The sequence below is a fragment of the Sinocyclocheilus grahami genome, unplaced genomic scaffold (genome assembly GCF_001515645.1).
Source record: "Sinocyclocheilus grahami isolate Dianchi unplaced genomic scaffold, SAMN03320097.WGS_v1.1 scaffold43.1, whole genome shotgun sequence".
Taxonomy (NCBI): domain Eukaryota; kingdom Metazoa; phylum Chordata; class Actinopteri; order Cypriniformes; family Cyprinidae; genus Sinocyclocheilus; species Sinocyclocheilus grahami.
Genome location: NW_015505222.1, coordinates 1,165,733 through 1,186,878, shown reverse-complemented (window position 1 = coordinate 1,186,878; position 21,146 = coordinate 1,165,733). Strand labels below are relative to the sequence as shown.

Below are 21,146 nucleotides of genomic sequence, written 5' to 3'. Positions count from 1 at the left end.
GCTCCTCCCCTGGCCGCGAGTAGGGGTAGGAAGAATCGCGGGTCAAAGCAAGGTAAGTAAAAGACCTAAGGGATGTGATCCAGACAGGGCGTCAGCGCTTTTGTCTGGATCAGAGTGATACCTCAGTATCTACTCATTTCCTTCGGGGGTCTTACATCTGCCCTTGTCTTCACCTTCCTAATTCCCCTGTAACCACCATCTCTCCACCTGACCGAGGTTAGGTGGGAAATTTCCTGCATTATAATCTCCTATGCTGGACCTATTAGGTTTGGTTGGTTCTATGGCTTCATAGTGACCATCTTACTGATGGTCCAGTCTAGAGGCTTCTTCGGACAGAGCTCCGACGCGGGAACCATGGTGGGTGAGTATGATCCATGTCTAAATTTATGTATATATAAATATATATATGTGTGTATCTAATGAGCTGGTGGTTGTGTGTATAACCCTTCTGCTAGTTTCTTTGCAGTGAATTTTTGCTTTGACAGTCAATTCCCTTCAGAGATACATTCATATAAAACACCCGCGCCGTGTTATTATTTTGAAACGTGCAGTGCTCATGTTTATTCAACGAAATGGCACAAACGACACAAATAAATCAATGTATGGGAAACTGGTAATGTATATCGAAATATCGGAAATGTGTTTAAAAATCATATCACCGTTATTGAAAAAAATTATATCGCGATACATATTAATATTGAATTATATATTATATACTTCAATACTGTGTATTAAATGCACACACACACACATGTCTGGTTTGCTATCCTTGTGGGAACTCTCCATAGGCGTAATGGTTTTTCTACTGTACAGATCGTATATTCTATTGCCCTACACCAACCCAACACCTAAACCTACCCCGCACAGGAAACTTTCTGCATTTTTAGATTTTCAAAAAACTTAATTCTGTGTGATTTATTAGCTTGTTTACCCATGGGGACCTCAATTTAGGTCCCCACTGTGACACGAGTCCCCATGAGTCTGTGTGTATTCAGGTTTAAGTCCCCACCAGAATAGAAAAACACACACACACACACACACACACACACACACATATATATATGGGTCCAATTTTGTTTTGAACTTCAATGACAGCTGAAACATTCTTCAATATATCTTCTTTTGTGTTCTGCAGTACAAAGAAAGTCATTCAGACTTGAGAATGAGTAAATGATTACAGAAATTTCTTTTTTGGCTGAACTCTCACTTTAATGCAAATACTCAGTCAGAAAGTTCATGCTTTGATTAGGCCTTAGATGTGATGTTTCTGAAGAAGACTGATTGAAAGAGCATACATAGCTCTTCATCTAAAGAAAATTCTAATGCGCAAACTTTTTCATTTAAATAATACATGGTATGTGTAGAAGTAGAGTAAAATAAATGCTATCTCTGAGCTCCAGCACACATTTCCTTTGTATATTTAGTCCCAACATCAAGTGAAATGAGAAATGTTACTCTTTTGTATCACCTCTAGTGTCAATTATTCAAACGCTGGTCTCAGATAAATTTAAGGTGGAGAAGAGAATCGAAATGCTTTGAGGAAATTATTTGAAACATTATACATTTCTGTGCCTCTCATCAGGATCAAACAACATGCACACTAACACAGAGAGATTACAGCGGCGAGGAAGACACAGATTTAGTGCGGCAGTTTAATGAGAATGCGGTGAAGGTTAGCTTGACATTCTGAACTTCAAAGAAAACAAACAAATAAACAACTGAATTAATGAGCCATACCAGCTTGTCTGTACCATGGTAACATGTTTTTTGTGGATATGGCTTTTTAAAAATGCACTGTGAAGTACATTTACTGCCTTTGATTGCAATGGTATATGAATATTACACTCATGCAGTATCATGGTAGCCTATATATATTGTATAACTACCACATCTCAAACTGATACATCACATTATCATGGTACCTTCCAGTACTTTATAAAGAGTATTAACCAGCTGGAGAGAGAACATCTGAAGCAGAAGATGGGATACAGTATATGAAGGTCTGCGCTCATTCAAATGTAATGCTGATTATTTATGCATATTCTTTACTCAGCAGCGTGTGCATGTGTGTTTATGCACGTGTAGGACTGGCTACTATTGAAAATTCCTCCTCAAACAGAGCTGGTGAGTGCTCTTCATCATTCATATTTCATTACGCTGCACATTCTGATCACAGACATCAGTCACCAACTCTTCCCTCTAGCATCAGGTGCACCTTCTGTCTGTTCTCCCGTCTGGCTCTTTCTTTCTCTGCAGCACTGGGCTTATAATCGCTCTGTAGTGTGGATACAACAACAGTGATTTCACATAACTGCCATATGTGCAAATGATGCAAACACATACACTCTAGGGCTGGATGATGTATGGAATATTCATGACATATTTGAAACGTTTTTTCTGGCTGGGAGCACTGTGTCCTCGTGTGGTCGTTTTCAATATTTGCAAGTAAATACTAATATTTACTACAGAGTGTTATATATGTAGTGGCACATATAAACAAAAATTAGGGATGCACGATATTATCGGACCAATATCGGAATTGGCCGATATGAAAAATTATGCCGATATGTCTTGCTGATAAGAGGAATACACTAACTCACATGTGCTCAGGGTGTGCTAGCGATTAGATCATGTCAGCATTGTGGCTCATTCTTGAAGCAAAGTTTTGCCTGAATGGTGATTGGATTCATGGTTTTGGATCGCTGCATTTAAACTGAGAATGCACGTACAGAATGAGCCTTCGGTGTATGATAGAGTCAACAGTAATAGCACCTGCCGTTTCAAAATTAGTTGCAGTTTTTTAGCAGGAGTTTTAATTCCGTAGGGGGCGCTGTTGGCCAACTTCGAATAAAATGAAAGCAAGTTTCTGATTAAATAAAGCAGTAATTGATGCCATAAAATCATGAGTATGTTTTAATTTAAAGGTCAGAAGCTATAGCTTAAATGAACAAAAAAAAATCACAAACATGACACTTAAATTAAATAATTTTATATATATTGATTTATTCATTCATGTGTAATATGTTATATATTTTAAACAAATTATGAGCTCTAAAAGATTTTCAGAATTTTTACAACTCTTTTGCTTTAGACCATTTACAAATGTTAAATCATATAATAAAATGTTAAGGTTACCACTGCATCTTTCTGAAAAAAAAAATGTAGTGATTAATATATAGTTTATTTATAGTTATTTTCAAATCTTCAATGCACTGTAATTATAAAAGAACTTTAGTATTGTTTATTTAATTCTAACAAATAAGTTCTTGTTAAAAACGAACCAAAATTAAAAATAATTATATATCGTATTGACATCGGCTATCGGCCAAAATTAGTTGAAAATGATCGGCATATCGGATATCGGCAAAAATCCAATATCGTGCATCCCTAACAAAAATGTTTTAAAAAAATGTAGATGGATGGATGGATGACAAGGACGGATGGATAGATAGATAGATAGATAGATAGATAGATAGATAGATAGATAGATAGATAGATAGATAGATAGATAGATAGGATTAAAATGATTAATCTCAAATGATTAAACAACTTTGTCTCATCAAAAACATGAGTTTTCATGTTAAACATTTCAGAGTGGTAGAAAGAAAGAAAGAAAGAAAGAACGAAATAAATCTATTGTGATAGATAGAAATCTATTGTGCCCAGCTTGTGCAAACAGGCAGCTTTTACCAAACCACCATCACACACACACACACACACACACACACACACACACACACACACAGTCTTCTGATGGTGAATTTAGCTGCACATAGTGTTAAATGTCTCCTGCAGGTGGATATGGCAGGTAGCCCGGTGTGATGCTGAGGAAGGAGGTGTGTGTTTACCGTGCTGCAGTACACCACTGATGGAGAGCTGAGTAATTGATATTTTGCTAAACTCTAACTCAGTTCAGTGGGGGATCGGGCCGCTGCCAACCACTGGAAACTAAACCTATGTCATGGATCAGCAACTCTGTGTGTGTGAAACGCCAAAATGGAAATGGCATGTTGTAATTTCCGCCCACTGCCCTGTTATACGCATTAGCTGATCTTTGGAAAGGCCTTTCTAACAGCTTTAAGACGTAAGCAGGTGAGCGGTGGGGAGAAGTAAACAGATGGAGTCTGTCTGCGGAGCATGTTTGCCGATAAGGAATGACTTTAGTGGGAGAAATACATTTGCAAATGTCTACGGGATAAAATTACCTGTCTGAATCACCTCATCACCTCATCTACAGGGGAAGCGATGCTATATATTGGCTTTCTGTCAGGGGATACGTCTGTGTACAAGTTTTACATTTATGTATTTATGTCGTTGCAGCGCTCCAGTTGACATTTCCTGTCATTCTGGAAAAAGATACCAAGAGGAGTTTTTCCATTCCATGGTGGAGCATGCAGTGCATTTTCAGGAGATCTTGAAAAGACCTTGCTCTTCTTGAGTTCAGATTTAGCATGCTGATCATTGCAGTGAAATTCCTTTGGGGGAGACTCTCTTTGGCATTCAGGTGAAATCATTTGTTATAGCAGCAAGAACAGGACTGTAAAACTCAAAGGAAGAACTGCAAAATCATGTTGAGTCACTATCAGTACTCAAGCCTTACAGTCAGATCAGAGAAGAGAAGAGAAACAAAATGAGGGAAAAATGAGAAAGATAACAAATGAGTAAAGATGAGATGATACACAAACAGAGAAGAGAAACATAATGAGAAACAAATGAGAAAAGAAGAGAAATATAAGGACAAATGAGACAAGATCAAAAAATGAGAGAAGAGACAAGGTGAGAAAAGAAACAAGGTGAAGAGACATGAAAATAAACTACATGAGAATAGAAGAGAAAGAGGAGAACAGGCTCAAAGAAGAGAAGACTTGATTATACAATAAAACAAATGAATAAACTCTCAACAGAAGCAACATAATTAGTGCTGATTTATTCTTATTGTCGTGTTGTGCTTTATCTTCACGCTTGATTATTACCATGTGTTCCAGCGTGCAATTGTCAATACACACTGCTCAAATTTGAGAAAAACACGTTGCTAACAACCAGCCAAGAAATTCTGCTAGTCTGTGGATGAGAACACGTGAAAAATGATGTTCCCGATATAATGAGATCGCAGACATAACACCTAACCTACAAACCTGATTCCTGCACAGGTTCAGCCCACCTGCTGATCCGTGGCTCCGAACGCACATTTAACGGCACACTGGACCGAAAGCATGAGACAACATGGCCCACTTTCAACACACTTGGCATCCTATAAACCCACAACTTTCCTTCCTCTAACTGAATTATTCAATTCCCCAGATTACCGCGCAGATATATTACAATAGACACCCTGAGTTGTGCCCTGTGGTGCCGTGCTATGACTAGAACCGCCTTTATAAGGGGATGTTGAATTTCAGTGAGCTGTAACTGTGTACTAAAGCAAGCAGCCACATCGGCTCTTTGTCTCAGACCAGGGTTTGAACTGAGATTTATCACCATGTAGTATCAGCACCTCCATATTCCTCATGTTTGAACATGAATCCAGCTGCAGTGTACAGCATGCTCACATAATGACACATATCACCTCTATCTGTGTGTGGATAGATAGATAGATAGATAGATAGATAGATAGATAGATAGATAGATAGATAGATAGATAGATAGATAGATAGATAGATAGATAGGATTAAAATGATTAATCTCAAATGATTAAACAACTTTGTCTCATCAAAAACATGAGTTTTCATGTTAAACATTTCAGAGTGGTAGAAAGAAAGAAAGAAAGAAAGAAAGAACGAAATAAATCTATTGTGATAGATAGAAATCTATTGTGCCCAGCTTGTGCAAACAGGCAGCTTTTACCAAACCACCATCACACACACACACACACACACACACACACACACACACAGTCTTCTGATGGTGAATTTAGCTGCACATAGTGTTAAATGTCTCCTGCAGGTGGATATGGCAGGTAGCCCGGTGTGATGCTGAGGAAGGAGGTGTGTGTTTACCGTGCTGCAGTACACCACTGATGGAGAGCTGAGTAATTGATATTTTGCTAAACTCTAACTCAGTTCAGTGGGGGATCGGGCCGCTGCCAACCACTGGAAACTAAACCTATGTCATGGATCAGCAACTCTGTGTGTGTGAAACGCCAAAATGGAAATGGCATGTTGTAATTTCCGCCCACTGCCCTGTTATACGCATTAGCTGATCTTTGGAAAGGCCTTTCTAACAGCTTTAAGACGTAAGCAGGTGAGCGGTGGGGAGAAGTAAACAGATGGAGTCTGTCTGCGGAGCATGTTTGCCGATAAGGAATGACTTTAGTGGGAGAAATACATTTGCAAATGTCTACGGGATAAAATTACCTGTCTGAATCACCTCATCTATTTGCATGCAGGGGAAGCGATGCTATATATTGGCTTTCTGTCAGGGGATACGTCTGTGTACAAGTTTTACATTTATGTCACTTATAAGTTGCAGCGCTCCAGTTGACATTTCCTGTCATTCTGGAAAAAGATACCAAGAGGAGTTTTTCCATTCCATGGTGGAGCATGCAGTGCATTTTCAGGAGATCTTGAAAAGACCTTGCTCTTCTTGAGTTCAGATTTAGCATGCTGATCATTGCAGTGAAATCCCTTTGGGGGAGACTCTCTTTGGCATTCAGGTGAAATCATTTGTTATAGCAGCAAGAACAGGACTGTAAAACTCAAAGGAAGAACTGCAAAATCATGTTGAGTCACTATCAGTACTCAAGCCTTACAGTCAGATCAGAGAAGAGAAGAGAAACAAAATGAGGGAAAAATGAGAAAGATAACAAATGAGTAAAGATGAGATGATACACAAACAGAGAAGAGAAACATAATGAGAAACAAATGAGAAAAGAAGAGAAATATAAGGACAAATGAGACAAGATCAAAAAATGAGAGAAGAGACAAGGTGAGAAAAGAAACAAGGTGAAGAGACATGAAAATAAACTACATGAGAATAGAAGAGAAAGAGGAGAACAGGCTCAAAGAAGAGAAGACTTGATTATACAATAAAACAAATGAATAAACTCTCAACAGAAGCAACATAATTAGTGCTGATTTATTCTTATTGTCGTGTTGTGCTTTATCTTCACGCTTGATTATTACCATGTGTTCCAGCGTGCAATTGTCAATACACACTGCTCAAATTTGAGAAAAACACGTTGCTAACAACCAGCCAAGAAATTCTGCTAGTCTGTGGATGAGAACACGTGAAAAATGATGTTCCCGATATAATGAGATCGCAGACATAACACCTAACCTACAAACCTGATTCCTGCACAGGTTCAGCCCACCTGCTGATCCGTGGCTCCGAACGCACATTTAACGGCACACTGGACCGAAAGCATGAGACAACATGGCCCACTTTCAACACACTTGGCATCCTATAAACCCACAACTTTCCTTCCTCTAACTGAATAATTCAATTCCCCAGATTAGCGTGCAGATATATTACAAAAGACACCCTGATTTGTGCCCCGTGGTGCCGTGCTATGACTAGAACCGCCTTTATAAGGGGATGTTGAATTTCAGTGAGCTGTAACTGTGCACTAAAGCAAGCAGCCGCATCGGCTCTTTGTCTAAAAACAGCGTTTGGACTGAGATTTATCACCATGTAGTATCAGCACCTCCATATTCCTCATGTTTGAACACGAATCCAGCTGCAGTGTACAGTGTGCTCACATAATAACACATATCACCTCTATCTGTGTGTGTGTGTGTGCTGTAATCTACCGCAGGGTCACAGGGCCAGGCATGGAAAGATCACTCTATCAGAGCTGCAGGCGCAAGTAATCTGCTCAAATGTGGCCTGAAATGAACTTGAATCTTTAAACACCAACGCACATGCGCACACAACTCTGGCTTTGAGCGGAGGAACCACAGCGAGGCTTACCGAAAACAGAGGCAGCTATCAGAACACTGCACATGTTCCAATCCTGTGGCAGAATGTGTGTTTGTGTGTGTGTGTGTGTGTGTGTGTGTGTGTGTTTCTTCCCCTCACAATCCTGTGAGATGGAGGGCTGATAAGCTTCATAACCATCAGCAGAATAACAAACCACTGAGAACAAAATGCCTGGTCTGGCTGAACTTCTTACAGTTTCCTTCAGTCAGCATGCACCAAGATTCCAGCGATCGAACAGAAAACACCAGTAGGGCAGGAAACATTTCGGAGTTTTTTGGTAAAATATATTTAAGCAATATCACATAAGCAAGTCCGTTTGTTCTTAATATCAGCATAGATTCAGCCCTAGGCACACGATTACAGGTAATCACTGCAGTTAAGATTTTAAACCAACAAAGTACTTTTATGCAACAGTTCAATAAACTGAAAATTAATATTGAGTACTTAGATATTAAACACATTAATGGCAGTCTATTTTTGCACTGAAATAGTTTCAGATAAAGCCACAGCAAAATTAACCCCTGTACATCTATGAGCAATAACACCTACTGTTCTTTAATGAATCTGTTTTGAACAAATAAACTGGATTAATCATTCAATGACTCACTCATAAAAAGAGTTACTAGATTGATTCCTCAGTGAATCAGTGCTTTGAATGAATCAGTTAAGTGAACGCTTAAATGACTCACTCAAAAACAGTCACTTGATTAATTCCAGAATAAACCAGTGTTTTGAATCAATCGGTTTAGTGAATGATTCAAAATACTCACTCACAAAAACAGTGGCTACATCCAAAATGGCATACTCTGTCAATAGTAGATACTGTCCCTACTATGTAGTAGGGATGTATGCATATTCAGATACATCCAGTCACTTGACATTAGACATTAACAGTGTTGGGGAAAGTTACTTGAAGAGTTCAGATGCAAAAGCCTCTAAGTGCCATTTGACATTTTCTTCTAAAATGAGCATTTTTATCAGGCTCCTATGTGTAGGTTTAGTAATTTTTACTTTAATGGAAATGATTAGGTTCTTTTCTTTGCCATTAAAGTGAAATAACTGAACATAAACATAGGAGCCTGAGAAAAATACACATTTTAGAAGAAAATTTCAGACGGCACTAGAGGCTTTTGCATCTGAACTCTTCACTTTTTAAAAGTAATGCATTACAATATTGCATTACTCCCTAAAAAAATAACTAATTATGTTAGTTACTTTTTATGGAAAGTAATGTGTTACGTTACTTTTGAGTTACTTTTAAAATCTGGGCAGGGTTTGCTTGTTTGTTTTTAATATAAAAAAAGTTATTCTTTGACAAATGTAAAAGCCTTTTCACACCAAAAGTGAAATTAATGTGTCAGGTTGAAGGAAATATAAATTCACGTCTGTACAGAAAAGGGCGCAGCTCAAGCAAATTGCGTGAAGAATATGATGCAGGAGAAGAAAGTTCAACACTATTCAGCAATAGCAAAAATGAAACACAAATGTACCTATTAGTATGGTTGAATTGGATAATCAAAGGTAAGTAGCAAAGACATTGGTTAATAAAATGGGATTAAATACATACATGATATTTGTCTAATTTAACATATTTAATTATTGCAGGTTTGTATAATATTCAGAGTTTACACTTTACTGTTTTTATTAATTTTGAGGAATATTGAATCTGTTTTTGGGCAGGTGAGATGGGTAAATACATGTTCATATTTAGTGTAGAACTACAGTACACTCTAAAATACTGGGTTGTTTCAACCCAACTTTGGGTCAAATATGGACTAACCCAACCGTTGGGTTAAATTTTTACATTACATTTTTAACCCAAAAGTTGGGTTAGACCATATTTGACCCAAAGTTAGGTTGAAACAACCCAGTATTTTTTAGAGTGTAACATCATGCTCACACAGCACGCACAACGCCTCTGCACTTACTCCCGATTTCTCTCAACATGGAGACAGGAGAACTGTCAGTCAATACATGGGAAAACAAAGTAACTGGCATTACTTATTTGAAAAAGTAACTCAGATATTTCTTTCTAAATTAAATAGTAGTGTGTTACTACTTTACTAGTCACTTAAAAAAGTAATCTGATTACATAACTCGTGTTACTTGTAATGCATTACCCCAACACTACTCATTAATGAATCAGCATTTTGAACAAATTGGATGATTTTATTGACTTACTCATAACCATAGTCACTTGTTGCCACTTACTGGCAGCATAACAATGTTACCTGCAGAAAAAAATGTCACTGAAAACCCCCCCCCCCCCCCCCCCAACTTATTTCCCTTACAAGCCAAACCAGACATTCAAGCAGTTGACAATTTCCTGAAGAAAGCGCTCCATATTTCCAGAGATCAAATGAGGCGAGAAGAACTCATTAGGATTGAGACTTACCTAGATGAGTGCTGAAGTTGTCCGTGATTAGGACAGTCGGGTGGGGAAGGATGTGTAAATCAAAGAACAGGACAAAAAAAGTCTCCCAAACCCCCCCCCCCCCCCCCACAACTTATGTCCTATTATCTTCCCCTCCTTATCTGCCTCTTTCTCTATCTTTCTTAAAGTCAACATGAGACAGTATTCAAAACCCATTCTACTTCTGAAATGAGGCATATTGTAGTGTGGAAAACAGGATATTCATCTAGACTGGATGCTGTAAAGTCTCCATTTCTTATCAGAATAAGAGCTGAGAGTTTGCCGGGGATTTGGGGGGCATTTTATCATTGACATGAAGACATGAAGTTGTTTGAGCATATTATAAATTTTTCTTCTTTGGGATAACATGCGCTTATTAATCATTTGCAATAAGAGCAGGAATGTGTATTAAGAAAGCAAACAGCGTCAGTTTTGATTACACGTTGACTTTATTCAGATCTTCCCGCTGTGTTACTGTGTAGGTAATGGGGTAACTTAATTAAACCATTAAATATTTACCAAAGCTAACAGTGATTACACGAGGAAACTCAAAGTTATAAGGAAACTACTATGAAAAGCTCTTTGCATGACCCGCCTTACGCGAGCTCTAGTTAGTCAGACCACCTGCTGAATCTAACTTCAGCTCAATTCCTGTTTGTCATGTTCTCAGAATGATAATTATATGAGCACAACACTTAGCAAGAAACTGAGTGTGAGAGAAACCAAAATACTCAGTCGACAGTCAACGTTTCTTTTATTTCACTTCTGCACAATTTATAATCACAAAATGCATGCAATGAAATAACTGCTGCTGTAAATCTTCATTAAGTGATAGGACAATACTATGCTGTTTGAGAGAGCAAAAGAGCGAAAGAGAGAGTGTATTCTTACCTTCTAATACAGTGAGTTTAGCACTAGTGTTAATTTCTCCAACGCTGTTGGCAGCTGTGCACTCATAAATAGCCTCATCTCGATGTGTCCGTAATGGCTGGATCCGCAGCACAGAGGCTGAGCCATCATCAAACTCTATTACCTGACACACACAGACATACAGGTGATATAAGATATCTCCAGCATAACAAAAAGAAGTGTTGTTCTTTAAATATACAACCAGACTGATCTGCATGCATAAACACATCGACACAGTCTATATGACACTGCAAAGTTACAGGCGTGAATTGGCGCTCTCTTCAAAACATAAAAAATGCATGAAAATAATCTGTAAAAATGCTAATTCTAATAATATATACCAGTTAAAGGAATAGATCACCCAAAAATTAAATTAATTAATTAATTTGCTGAAAGTTAATTAACTACTGCATGGTTTGTATTATATACTATAGTATATATAGTATAATATGCTTGTATAATATAGTGCACAAGTTGTATTAACTACTTTTATGGTGATTGTTTTTTCTTTTGAGTGACAGTATAAATTACCATCCACTTTTCTTGAGTGGACAAAAACATTCTGGCTAACATCTCATTTTGTGTTTCATGGAAGATGATGTTTCATGGGGGTTGGCAAATGATGATAAAACTGTCATTTTTGGCAGTGTTACTTCTTGTTAACAAAATCATGACAGAAGTAGCAATTACCAGCCAAAGTGTCTTGAGTACCAAATATTGATAAAAACCAGTCGGAAACAATCTCACTCAGTCTTATACGACAGTGAGGTTAAAGAGATCAGCTCCTGTACAGTATAAATGCACTGCATTGGGTGTGTGAGGCACAGAGTTAAAGAACGTGAGATGCTGGTGCTGTCAGAGCCCGTCTCGTTCACGCTCAATCAGCTCTGTTGACAGTGTGAGGAGGGTCGTCTCAGGGAGCCCTCATGCTTGGGTTGCCGTCAGCTTCTCTCTGTTTTTAGGTTGACTGCCAAATTGAGATCAACCTGCGCTCCCCTGCTGGAGCCCCACACTGTCTATACTGATGTTGAAAACAAGCGCAGCATTCCCTGGAATGAAATACTTCAGTTTCAGCTTATAAGCTTTCACAACTGAATAGCTTTAAAGGGGCCGTGTTTTTGCCACAGTTCTATAACATACATTTTCTTCACCTTTATATATTTCGTTAAGGTTTCTTTCATCAAAACATTCACAATGGGGTTTTTAATGACCGTCTATACCTTAAAGACGAAAAATGTTATGACTGGCTAACCTTCACACTGTTGCTCATCAAGGCAGGCAAAATAGCTGAATATTTAATAGGTGCTGATGTGTAAATGACCTGTAATGTGCTCAAAGTTAGCATCATAATTATGATTTCTGAGACAATTTTGCAACTTAGTTTTTAATAACAATTGCTTTAATAACAATTATTATTATTCTCCAACTTTGCCTCAGCACCAGGCGCTATAGTCATATGAGCGCAGAAAAGGTTCAGGTGACAAGGGGGATTTATAGAACAACTGTGGACTGTGGTCAGATGAGATGTTGTCAGGCCATATGTCAGTAAAAATGAATTTTCCTGTCCTGTCAGTCATTATATTCTGCTCATACTGTGCTCTTCAATTGCACGCACAAATACGGCGGTGCGCACTGTAGCCTGTATCATTTCATATTAAAGAGCGAATGAAACTATGAGCATGCGTTTCAGATTCACGTAACAATCAGCAGCGGCAGCTCTTAAAGTCGGCATGAAACGGAAGTTGTGATTGCATTTTCTTCTCTACTGTGACGTATATCGAAGTGAAACGGCATCTGAAATTAGAGGGCAGGACTTGATTTCGACCTTCGGGAATTGACTGGATCGTTGAAAGCTGGGGCGTTGCTAACAAAATGGAGGCAGATCTGAATGCCAGTTTGCAGTTAGTGGTGGGGGATTTTTCTCCCCTGGATTCACAGCCGACACCCAAGCATGAATAAATGTTTTATTTATTAAGGATGACGACGACGATCAACGGCACAAAACATGCCTAAACAGCGCGCGGAGAGGGACTGCCTGAATGACTGAGCGCATCCTCCATCAGGTTAAGTCATATTCATGAAAAACATTTGTTTGAGATGTCCTAAGAGTAATGTTGTCGTAATATCCTAATATCTTTTCAATGTTTAGGGGTAACTTACTCCCTCATGACTGGTGTCAGTGCTATAACGTGAAGCATCAGCTTCAGCTTTTCCCCCTGTCGTTTATCCCAGCGTTTACCCCTCACGTCACTAGCTCCACCCTTGCGCCATAGCTCGTGACCGAAAGAGAAGATGAGTCGTTTTGAGGGGGCGGGGAGGTTAGCGTTTTTGATTAAAGATTATGAGGGCACCTGAATTAAAAAAAATAATGAAGTGCACAGATACATTATTCATAATAAACACTACAGTATTCCATTAAAAAATAAGAATTTTCAATTTTGATTTCATGGTGACTTACAGTAATAGCAGCCAAATAACCTAATAAACCAGCTGCTGTGATGTCTGTTATTCAAAGAACAAAAGAAAAAAAGAGGAAATCGATAACTTTTGTAGCTTTAAAGATTCATCTTTATTTAATTTAGAATTTAGTGTTTGATAACTTTATTAAATTTCTGTGTATTTCCTACTTGCTGAAGGGCACAGGTAAAAATGCCATTTATTATAATGGGTTTATGTGAAGATTTAAGTTCACTTAAATTAGAAGGTGTTATTTTTTTAAAGTCTAATAAAGGTTCAAATTGATTCATTTCAGAAAAAAAATGGCAAATAATTAGTTAAATATTTTTTAATCGATTGACAGCACTATTACAATTACTTTTTTTTTTTTTTTTACATTTACTTAATTTATCATCTTTTTATTGTCTTTTCCACTCTTATTGCATTTAATTCGGACTTTAAGATCACAACTAAGCTAAAATATAGTTCATTTTGCCATGTAGTTATATAGCCTATACTTTAACTATGACCACTGTGTCCGTGACCAAGACACTTAACATCAGGATGCTTTAGGTGGATTGGATAATAGCTCTGCAAACTGATGACACCTTTATAATGCAGTCCATGTCCTGAATACCAGCCAACACTATTGCTCTGATTCAACCCCAGGCATCAGCACACCTCTATACTCTGGCCCAAAACAGGCCACAGAGAGGCTCATCTGGACCTGATGCTACTGCTGATGAGTCTATTGTGGCCTCTGTTTGGCCCCATACATTCAGATGTGAGGTTTTTGGAGGAGTGAGCAGAAGAGGTCTGACAGGTCACCCTGTTCTCCGGCCAATAGTAGAGAGCTCATCCCTCACTGTCCTGGCACTGATGCAGTCTTTGCCTCATCTGGCACATTCAGCAGTGGTACAGTTGGCAATACAGGTGGCTCAGGTCTGCTGTGGTCACTTTAGGGTGACCAGATATTGGACGGTCATCTGTCCTGCTGGTCAGCCTTTTCTGAGCTGGCTAATATACTATATACACATACAATTGTCAATTTATATATTTTTATTCCTTATTTACTTGTTCTATTTTTATTTTTATTATCTGTGTTTTTTTGTTCTGTCACTGTCATTCTGTTACACTGAGGAAGCTTCTGTCACGAAAACAAATTCCTCGTATGTGTAAACATACCTGGCAATAAAGCTCATTCTGATTCTGATTCTGATATATATTTGTTACAAAACCCATTAAATGTCTGTAATATCCGACAAATGTCACTGACATTGATGCAGTGCTGGGTAGATTAATTATAGTCAGTTACTAATAGCAAAGATGATAGAAGTTGTTGTTAGTACCGTATTCTTGTACCGCTGTTAGTATTGTATTACACGTATTAGGTTATATTCTGACTACTTTTAGATTAGATTTAGATTAGATGACCTAACTTGTTTATCACATTCATTTGAATAGAATAATCTTGAACCATATAATCTTGAATATATATATATAGTAATAATAACCAGGGGTGCACAGGTTTTTCAGCCTGGTTCTCATATGAGAACCTAGAGATTTGGTTTGGTCCTCACACTGCATATACTGTTACCCATTAAATTTAATTATTGCACTTTATTTATTTAGTTTTTTTTATATAAAATTAATAAACTAAATAATAAAGTGTGATAATACTGTTATATTTTAAAATTAAAGGGAAGTATTAAATACAAATACAATTACTTTTATAGTAACCTTAAAAAATCAAATGTTAATATTTATTTTAGCACTTCAGTCAGTGAATACGCAGCCTGCAAAACACTAAAATAAATATAAAAGAAATAATACAGTTAAACAAGAAAGTAGCCCAAAATAAGAAAGTTAAATACACCCTGTCTACAGGGCGCGGCGCAACAAAATACTATAAAACTCATTATAATCAGTGATGCTACACTGGATGCGGCACGACACGACATGACAAATCCCTGACAGTAAACTGCCTCGTTCTATTTATGAGGTACTGACACAGAGTTCAAATGTCCTGTGTAGACACTAGACAGACTCAACCTGTTGCGACGCGGTGGTGTCGCGTCCGGTGTAGACACGGTTCACTGTTCCGCTACTGTTATTACTGTTATTACACTTGTATACAAAACTTCATATTATGCTTGTTATAGAGTGCGTGACGTCACGTGCACTACCGCCGATGGCAGTAGACGGTTGTCACAGCGACCGTCACAGCCCTACATAAAATGTCACAGTTTTGCATTGTGCTTTGAAAAAACGGCAGCGGATAGCCTAGATTTATGCTTTCAGTTTGAACAGAAATCTTATACAGTACAGTTTGTCTATCTAAAATGGTGATTGTGCATTAACAGCTGTCAATCATTTCGGTATGCAAATACGCTGTCAGAACTTATTTACACAGCGCATCTTTTGTTTTGGTCGTGCATGCGGACCTGCGGACCACTTATGTGAACCCCTGATAATAACAAACACAAACAAACAAACAAAAAACATTAAATGGATAGTTCACCCCCAAATTAAATTTCTGTTTTGGTTACTATTGACATCCATTGTATGAACAACTAAAAATACTGAGACATTTCTCAAATTATCCTCCTGGAGGTAATTTCTCAGCCAAACTTGATGTGCGATTAATTTGTGATAAATTGGATTAATTAATCACCACATCATGTAATTAATTAGATTGAAATTGTTAATCACTTGACAGCCCTATTCCAAATGTATATAAGTGATAGGCTTTTTAGAAAGGAAAATTTAGAAGATAAAAACTAAGAATTAAGGAGAATTAATACATTTCAAATAATTCACTGCCAATGTGTGAATAATATATAATCTGATTAAGAGTATTTTAAAACGTAATATAATGCAATTACAAATACTCATTTTTGGAATCTGATTACATAATCCAGATTACATAAAATCAGTTACTACCCACCACTGACACAGACATCCACACTTTCTCAGCCAATGAGAAAACTAATCATTGTATGTGAGTTTTCAGGACAGGGTTTTAGAGTGGTTGAAGTAATGGGGACAGTCTAACTGAGTGGATACATTTGGCAGAATTTAATCTCTCTCAAACAGCAACTTTAATTTTCCAGTCCAAAAAGAAGTGCAGCATTTCTCTCTTTTTTTTTGTCGTCAGCATTTTTTGGCCTTGCTGTCTAATTAACAAATACATCTCCCTGCCATCTCAGTGACCACAGTTTTACCTGGGATCAACCCTGCAGTACTTTCAGACCACATATGTAATTCAATACATATGTAATGTATATGTAATTCAATGTAATTCAAGCTCACTGCACTTTATATCTTGGTCAGTTCAGCATAATCTCTGCAGTACAGATGTCAGCAGTGCTGTATATCGACCTGGTGCACTCTACAGCTCAGAGCGGGACATGATAAAAGCTGAAAACCCCTCACATTATCCAATGGATGTCATTATGGTTGCCCTCGCCTGATGCAGTGTGTGTGCAGAATGCAGACTGCCAACCAGCTTCACATGAAGTTTATGGCAACTTTCCAAAAGACATTAATTATACCACATACTCATACACCCATCAGCTAAATTAGGACACACTACTTCTATTGTTTTACATAAGGCTAATTATAAACACCATAGACTAGGGCTTTCTACAGAAATGGGAGTAATTGGGATGTGTATATATATGGATTATTAACTTAATACTTTTATTCAGCAAGGATACATTAAATTGATCAAAAGTGACACTAAAGTCATTTTTAATGTTACAAAAGATGTTACAAAGTTTCATGGTTTCCAGAAAAATATTACGCACCACAGTTTTCAACAGTGATAATAATGAAAACTGTTTCTTGAGCAGCAAATCGGAATATTAGAATAATTTCCGAAGGCTCAAGTGACACTGAAGACTGGAGTAATGATGCTCAAATTTCAGCTTTGCATCACAGCAATAAATTCCGTTTCAAGATATATTGAAATAGATTTTTTTTTTTAAATTGTAATATTTCACAATATTGCAGCCTTGGTGAGAATAAATGAATGAATGAGTAAATAAATAATATATAAAACAGAAACACAGTCTTATTCACACCTCAATACGATCGGTTCTGTATATTCGCATCAGCCTCCCCTGAAACACCTGAGGTCAAACGAATGGATGTCATTATGGTTGCCCTCGCCTGATGCAGTGTGTGTGCAGAATGCAGACGGCCAACCAGCTTCACATGAAGTTTATGGCAACTTTCCAAAAGACATTAATTATACCACATACTCATACACCCATCAGCTAAATTAGGACACACTACTTCTACTGTTTTACATAAGGCTAATTATAAACACCATAGACTAGGGTTTTCTACAGAAATGGGAGTAATTGGGATGTGTATATATATGGATTATTAACTTAATACTTTTATTCAGCAAGGATACATTAAATTGATCAAAAGTGACACTAAAGTCATTTTTAATTTTTACAAAAGATGTTACAAAGTTTCATGGTTTCCAGAAAAATATTACACACCACAGTTTTCAACAGTGATAATAATGAAAACTGTTTCTTGAGCAGCAAATCGGAATATTAGAATAATTTCCGAAGGCTCAAGTGACACTGAAGACTGGAGTAATGATGCTAAAATTTCAGCTTTGCATCACAGCAATAAATTCCGTTTCAAGATATATTGAAATAGATTTTTTTTTAAAATTGTAATATTTCACAATATTGCAGCCTTGGTGAGAATAAATGAATGAATGAGTAAATAAATAATATATAAAACAGAAACACAGTCTTATTCACACCTCAATACGATCGGTTCTGTATATTCGCATCAGCCTCCCCTGAAACACCTGAGGTCAAACTTCCTCTCATGACTGATTTATCAGACGGCCACCCTGCCTGATGACCTCTGACTCTGGATGTGTCACACAAGACAGGCATCACAGATTCATAGTCACACAAGGCTCTTTGTGCCTGCTAGCATGCTGAACTCCTGCAATATTTACCGAGTTGACTTTCATGTGTGTTCTTCAGGCAGTGCAAAGCAATCTGCTGCCAAGGTTTCTGCCCTCGCTCCACCTCACCAAAACACAGGACACTGAGGTTTCTGAGCATTTTCATGTAATCTGCCAATCAGAGATGTACAAATAACACTAGTTCCATCTCAGCATTCCCATCTGTTCCCCATAAATGACATCCACTTTGAGTTTGAGTCAAATCTATTCTTCCATAATGGACTGTCAATTTGCATGAACATTCCGATTGGACAATTTATATTGGAGTTCATGCATGATAAAAAAGCTCATGCATGATGCAAAATGATATTGTCTAGTCATGACAACAGAAGCTGCTGTCTGATATGTCATATAAATACTTCATTACAATCTCATGATTTAATCATAGAAAAATTTAATCGGAGCTTAAAAGCAATCCACAGACTCAAAAACACCAGCATTTGATTCAAATGAGTGTTTATATATGGACAAAACCCAATGCAACTGGATCAAAGTAGCAGAGACAACCACATTAACCTCTTTGTAAGAACTACACGTTCTTCTGATACTGAACCTGCTTAACCCATTAAGACCCTAAACATACTAAACATACACATGGCATGTTAATGCAAACGCTTCTAGCTAATGAACACAAGCATGGTTTGCATTGTGTTTCAAATGTTTCAAAAGTACAAGTTGCATTCTCAGCTATATGCCACAAAGAGTACCAAATACAGTGAGCATAACATACATAAGATATCTTTCTAATTCGACTTAATTAGGGGGTGGAACAAGAAGACAACCTTGCTGAACATTATGGTATGTTTATAGTTAGCTAGCTGAATACTAATTATACACAAATAATAACATTATTAAAGGAAAACAATACTATTTGAAAGTAATTATCACTTCCTTGTGTACTTGGGTTACACGCATTAACATGCAATAACACAGTTCTCTTCATCTTTATTCACTAGTTAGTTCTCTAGTGATCTAGTAGTTCTCTGTTATAAATGTACTGTATATAAAAAAAGGAAATTCTATATTTATACCTACAGAACTTCATAAAAAATAAATAAAATAAGTAAATAAATTAATATATATTTATATTTGGCATTTGTGTGTACAATTTGTAATGTTTTTCATAGGGTTTCCATGAAGGTTTTGTTCATGATATAAATAACTAGTGACATGAGAGCAGCAGAGTGACAGTCTTAATTTTCAAGATTAAGTCAAAGTCTTATCTAAATGTTCCTCCAAAACCAATCTACAGGACTTGATCAGATATTTCAAATTTACATGTATTTCATCATAACTTTCATTTTTCAAGATTTTATTTAGTTAAAATTACCTTAATTTAAGAATCACCCAAGAATGTGTGTTAATTATGTAATGGGCCTGCATGTTCACAGTGCACAGGCCGAGCAGTCACAGCGATGAGCAGCCGACCACAAACACGCCACCCAAATCCCTCGGCCTGGTGCGAGGACACCATTAATCTGCCCGCTGACAGATCACAGGATTAATGAGTATCAACAGCTCTGAAACCAGATGATCAGCTGCGCCGCGCTTCGCCTGTTTATTCTACACGTCAGGGAGGATCAGTTGTGAGACACACTGTTTGCCACTTAATATTAGGTGCTAATTTAAGAGCTGCGATTTCTCCATTTGGAAGTGTTTAACTCAAACTTACCAGATCTGACAGGAAGGCATAATAACTGGAAGAAAACGCAAAATACACAAACAGCAGATACATTTCCTTCCACACAGCATAATGCAGATAGCCACTCCCTTACAGATCTGCATGAAGTGAAATAAACTGACAGCATCCAGGAAGTCAGTCTCCTGCCCTCTGTCCCTAAACATCAAGCAGCTCAACATCGATCGAGACGCAGCAGCCTAACCATTTATTCTCATTAATTATGGATGCACGGCTTACCTCCAGTCGAGCTCTCGCTTCATGTCTGCAAAACAGAATCTGAACTGAGGACGTGTTAATATGCCCAACACCAGTGTTGCTGATGCGGAAGAGAAATAGACAATGTTTGTTCAGACACACTGTACTCTTTTTGATGTTGTTTGTGACAGTGTCTAATAGGAAGAACTTAGTCAACATAAACTCCTTGGCATCTCTGTGTTTGAATGCTAGTTGCATGCAGCACAGGTTATTTTCTAAAATAAATAAGACTATAACCCTCCATGCACACCTTGGCAATAGAATCACCATTGGCTAAACTTATGCTCAGCTTCTAACTGGCGAGTGAAATCAAACAATTTACTATCCAATGCTAAAGACAGACATTATTTAGTCGCCTAGCATTAAAATTTAGTCGCATATGTTAGTGATTTACACACATTGTAGAGTGTTGTACTACAATGAAACAATGTTCGCTGAAAAACGGATAGTGAATTCAACAAATATGAATTAAACTTAAAATTTTGAAGCAGTGTAAAAACGTACTGCAATAATGCTTATTTACTTCTTAAAAA

The 21,146-nt window shown here is 37.4% G+C and overlaps 1 protein-coding gene across 1 annotated transcript in view; it reads right to left on the bottom strand.

Moving 5' to 3' along the window:
* The window catches only part of ptprfa (protein tyrosine phosphatase receptor type Fa), a 223,512-nt gene that overhangs the window by 125,046 nt on the left and 77,320 nt on the right, over window positions 1-21,146 (bottom strand). The window contains exons 4-5 of the mRNA XM_016268145.1: window positions 20,350-20,374; window positions 11,222-11,363 (exon numbers count right to left, since the gene is read on the bottom strand). Coding sequence (XP_016123631.1) covers window positions 11,222-11,363; window positions 20,350-20,374 — 167 coding nt within the window. The remainder of the gene's footprint in view (window positions 1-11,221; window positions 11,364-20,349; window positions 20,375-21,146) is intronic.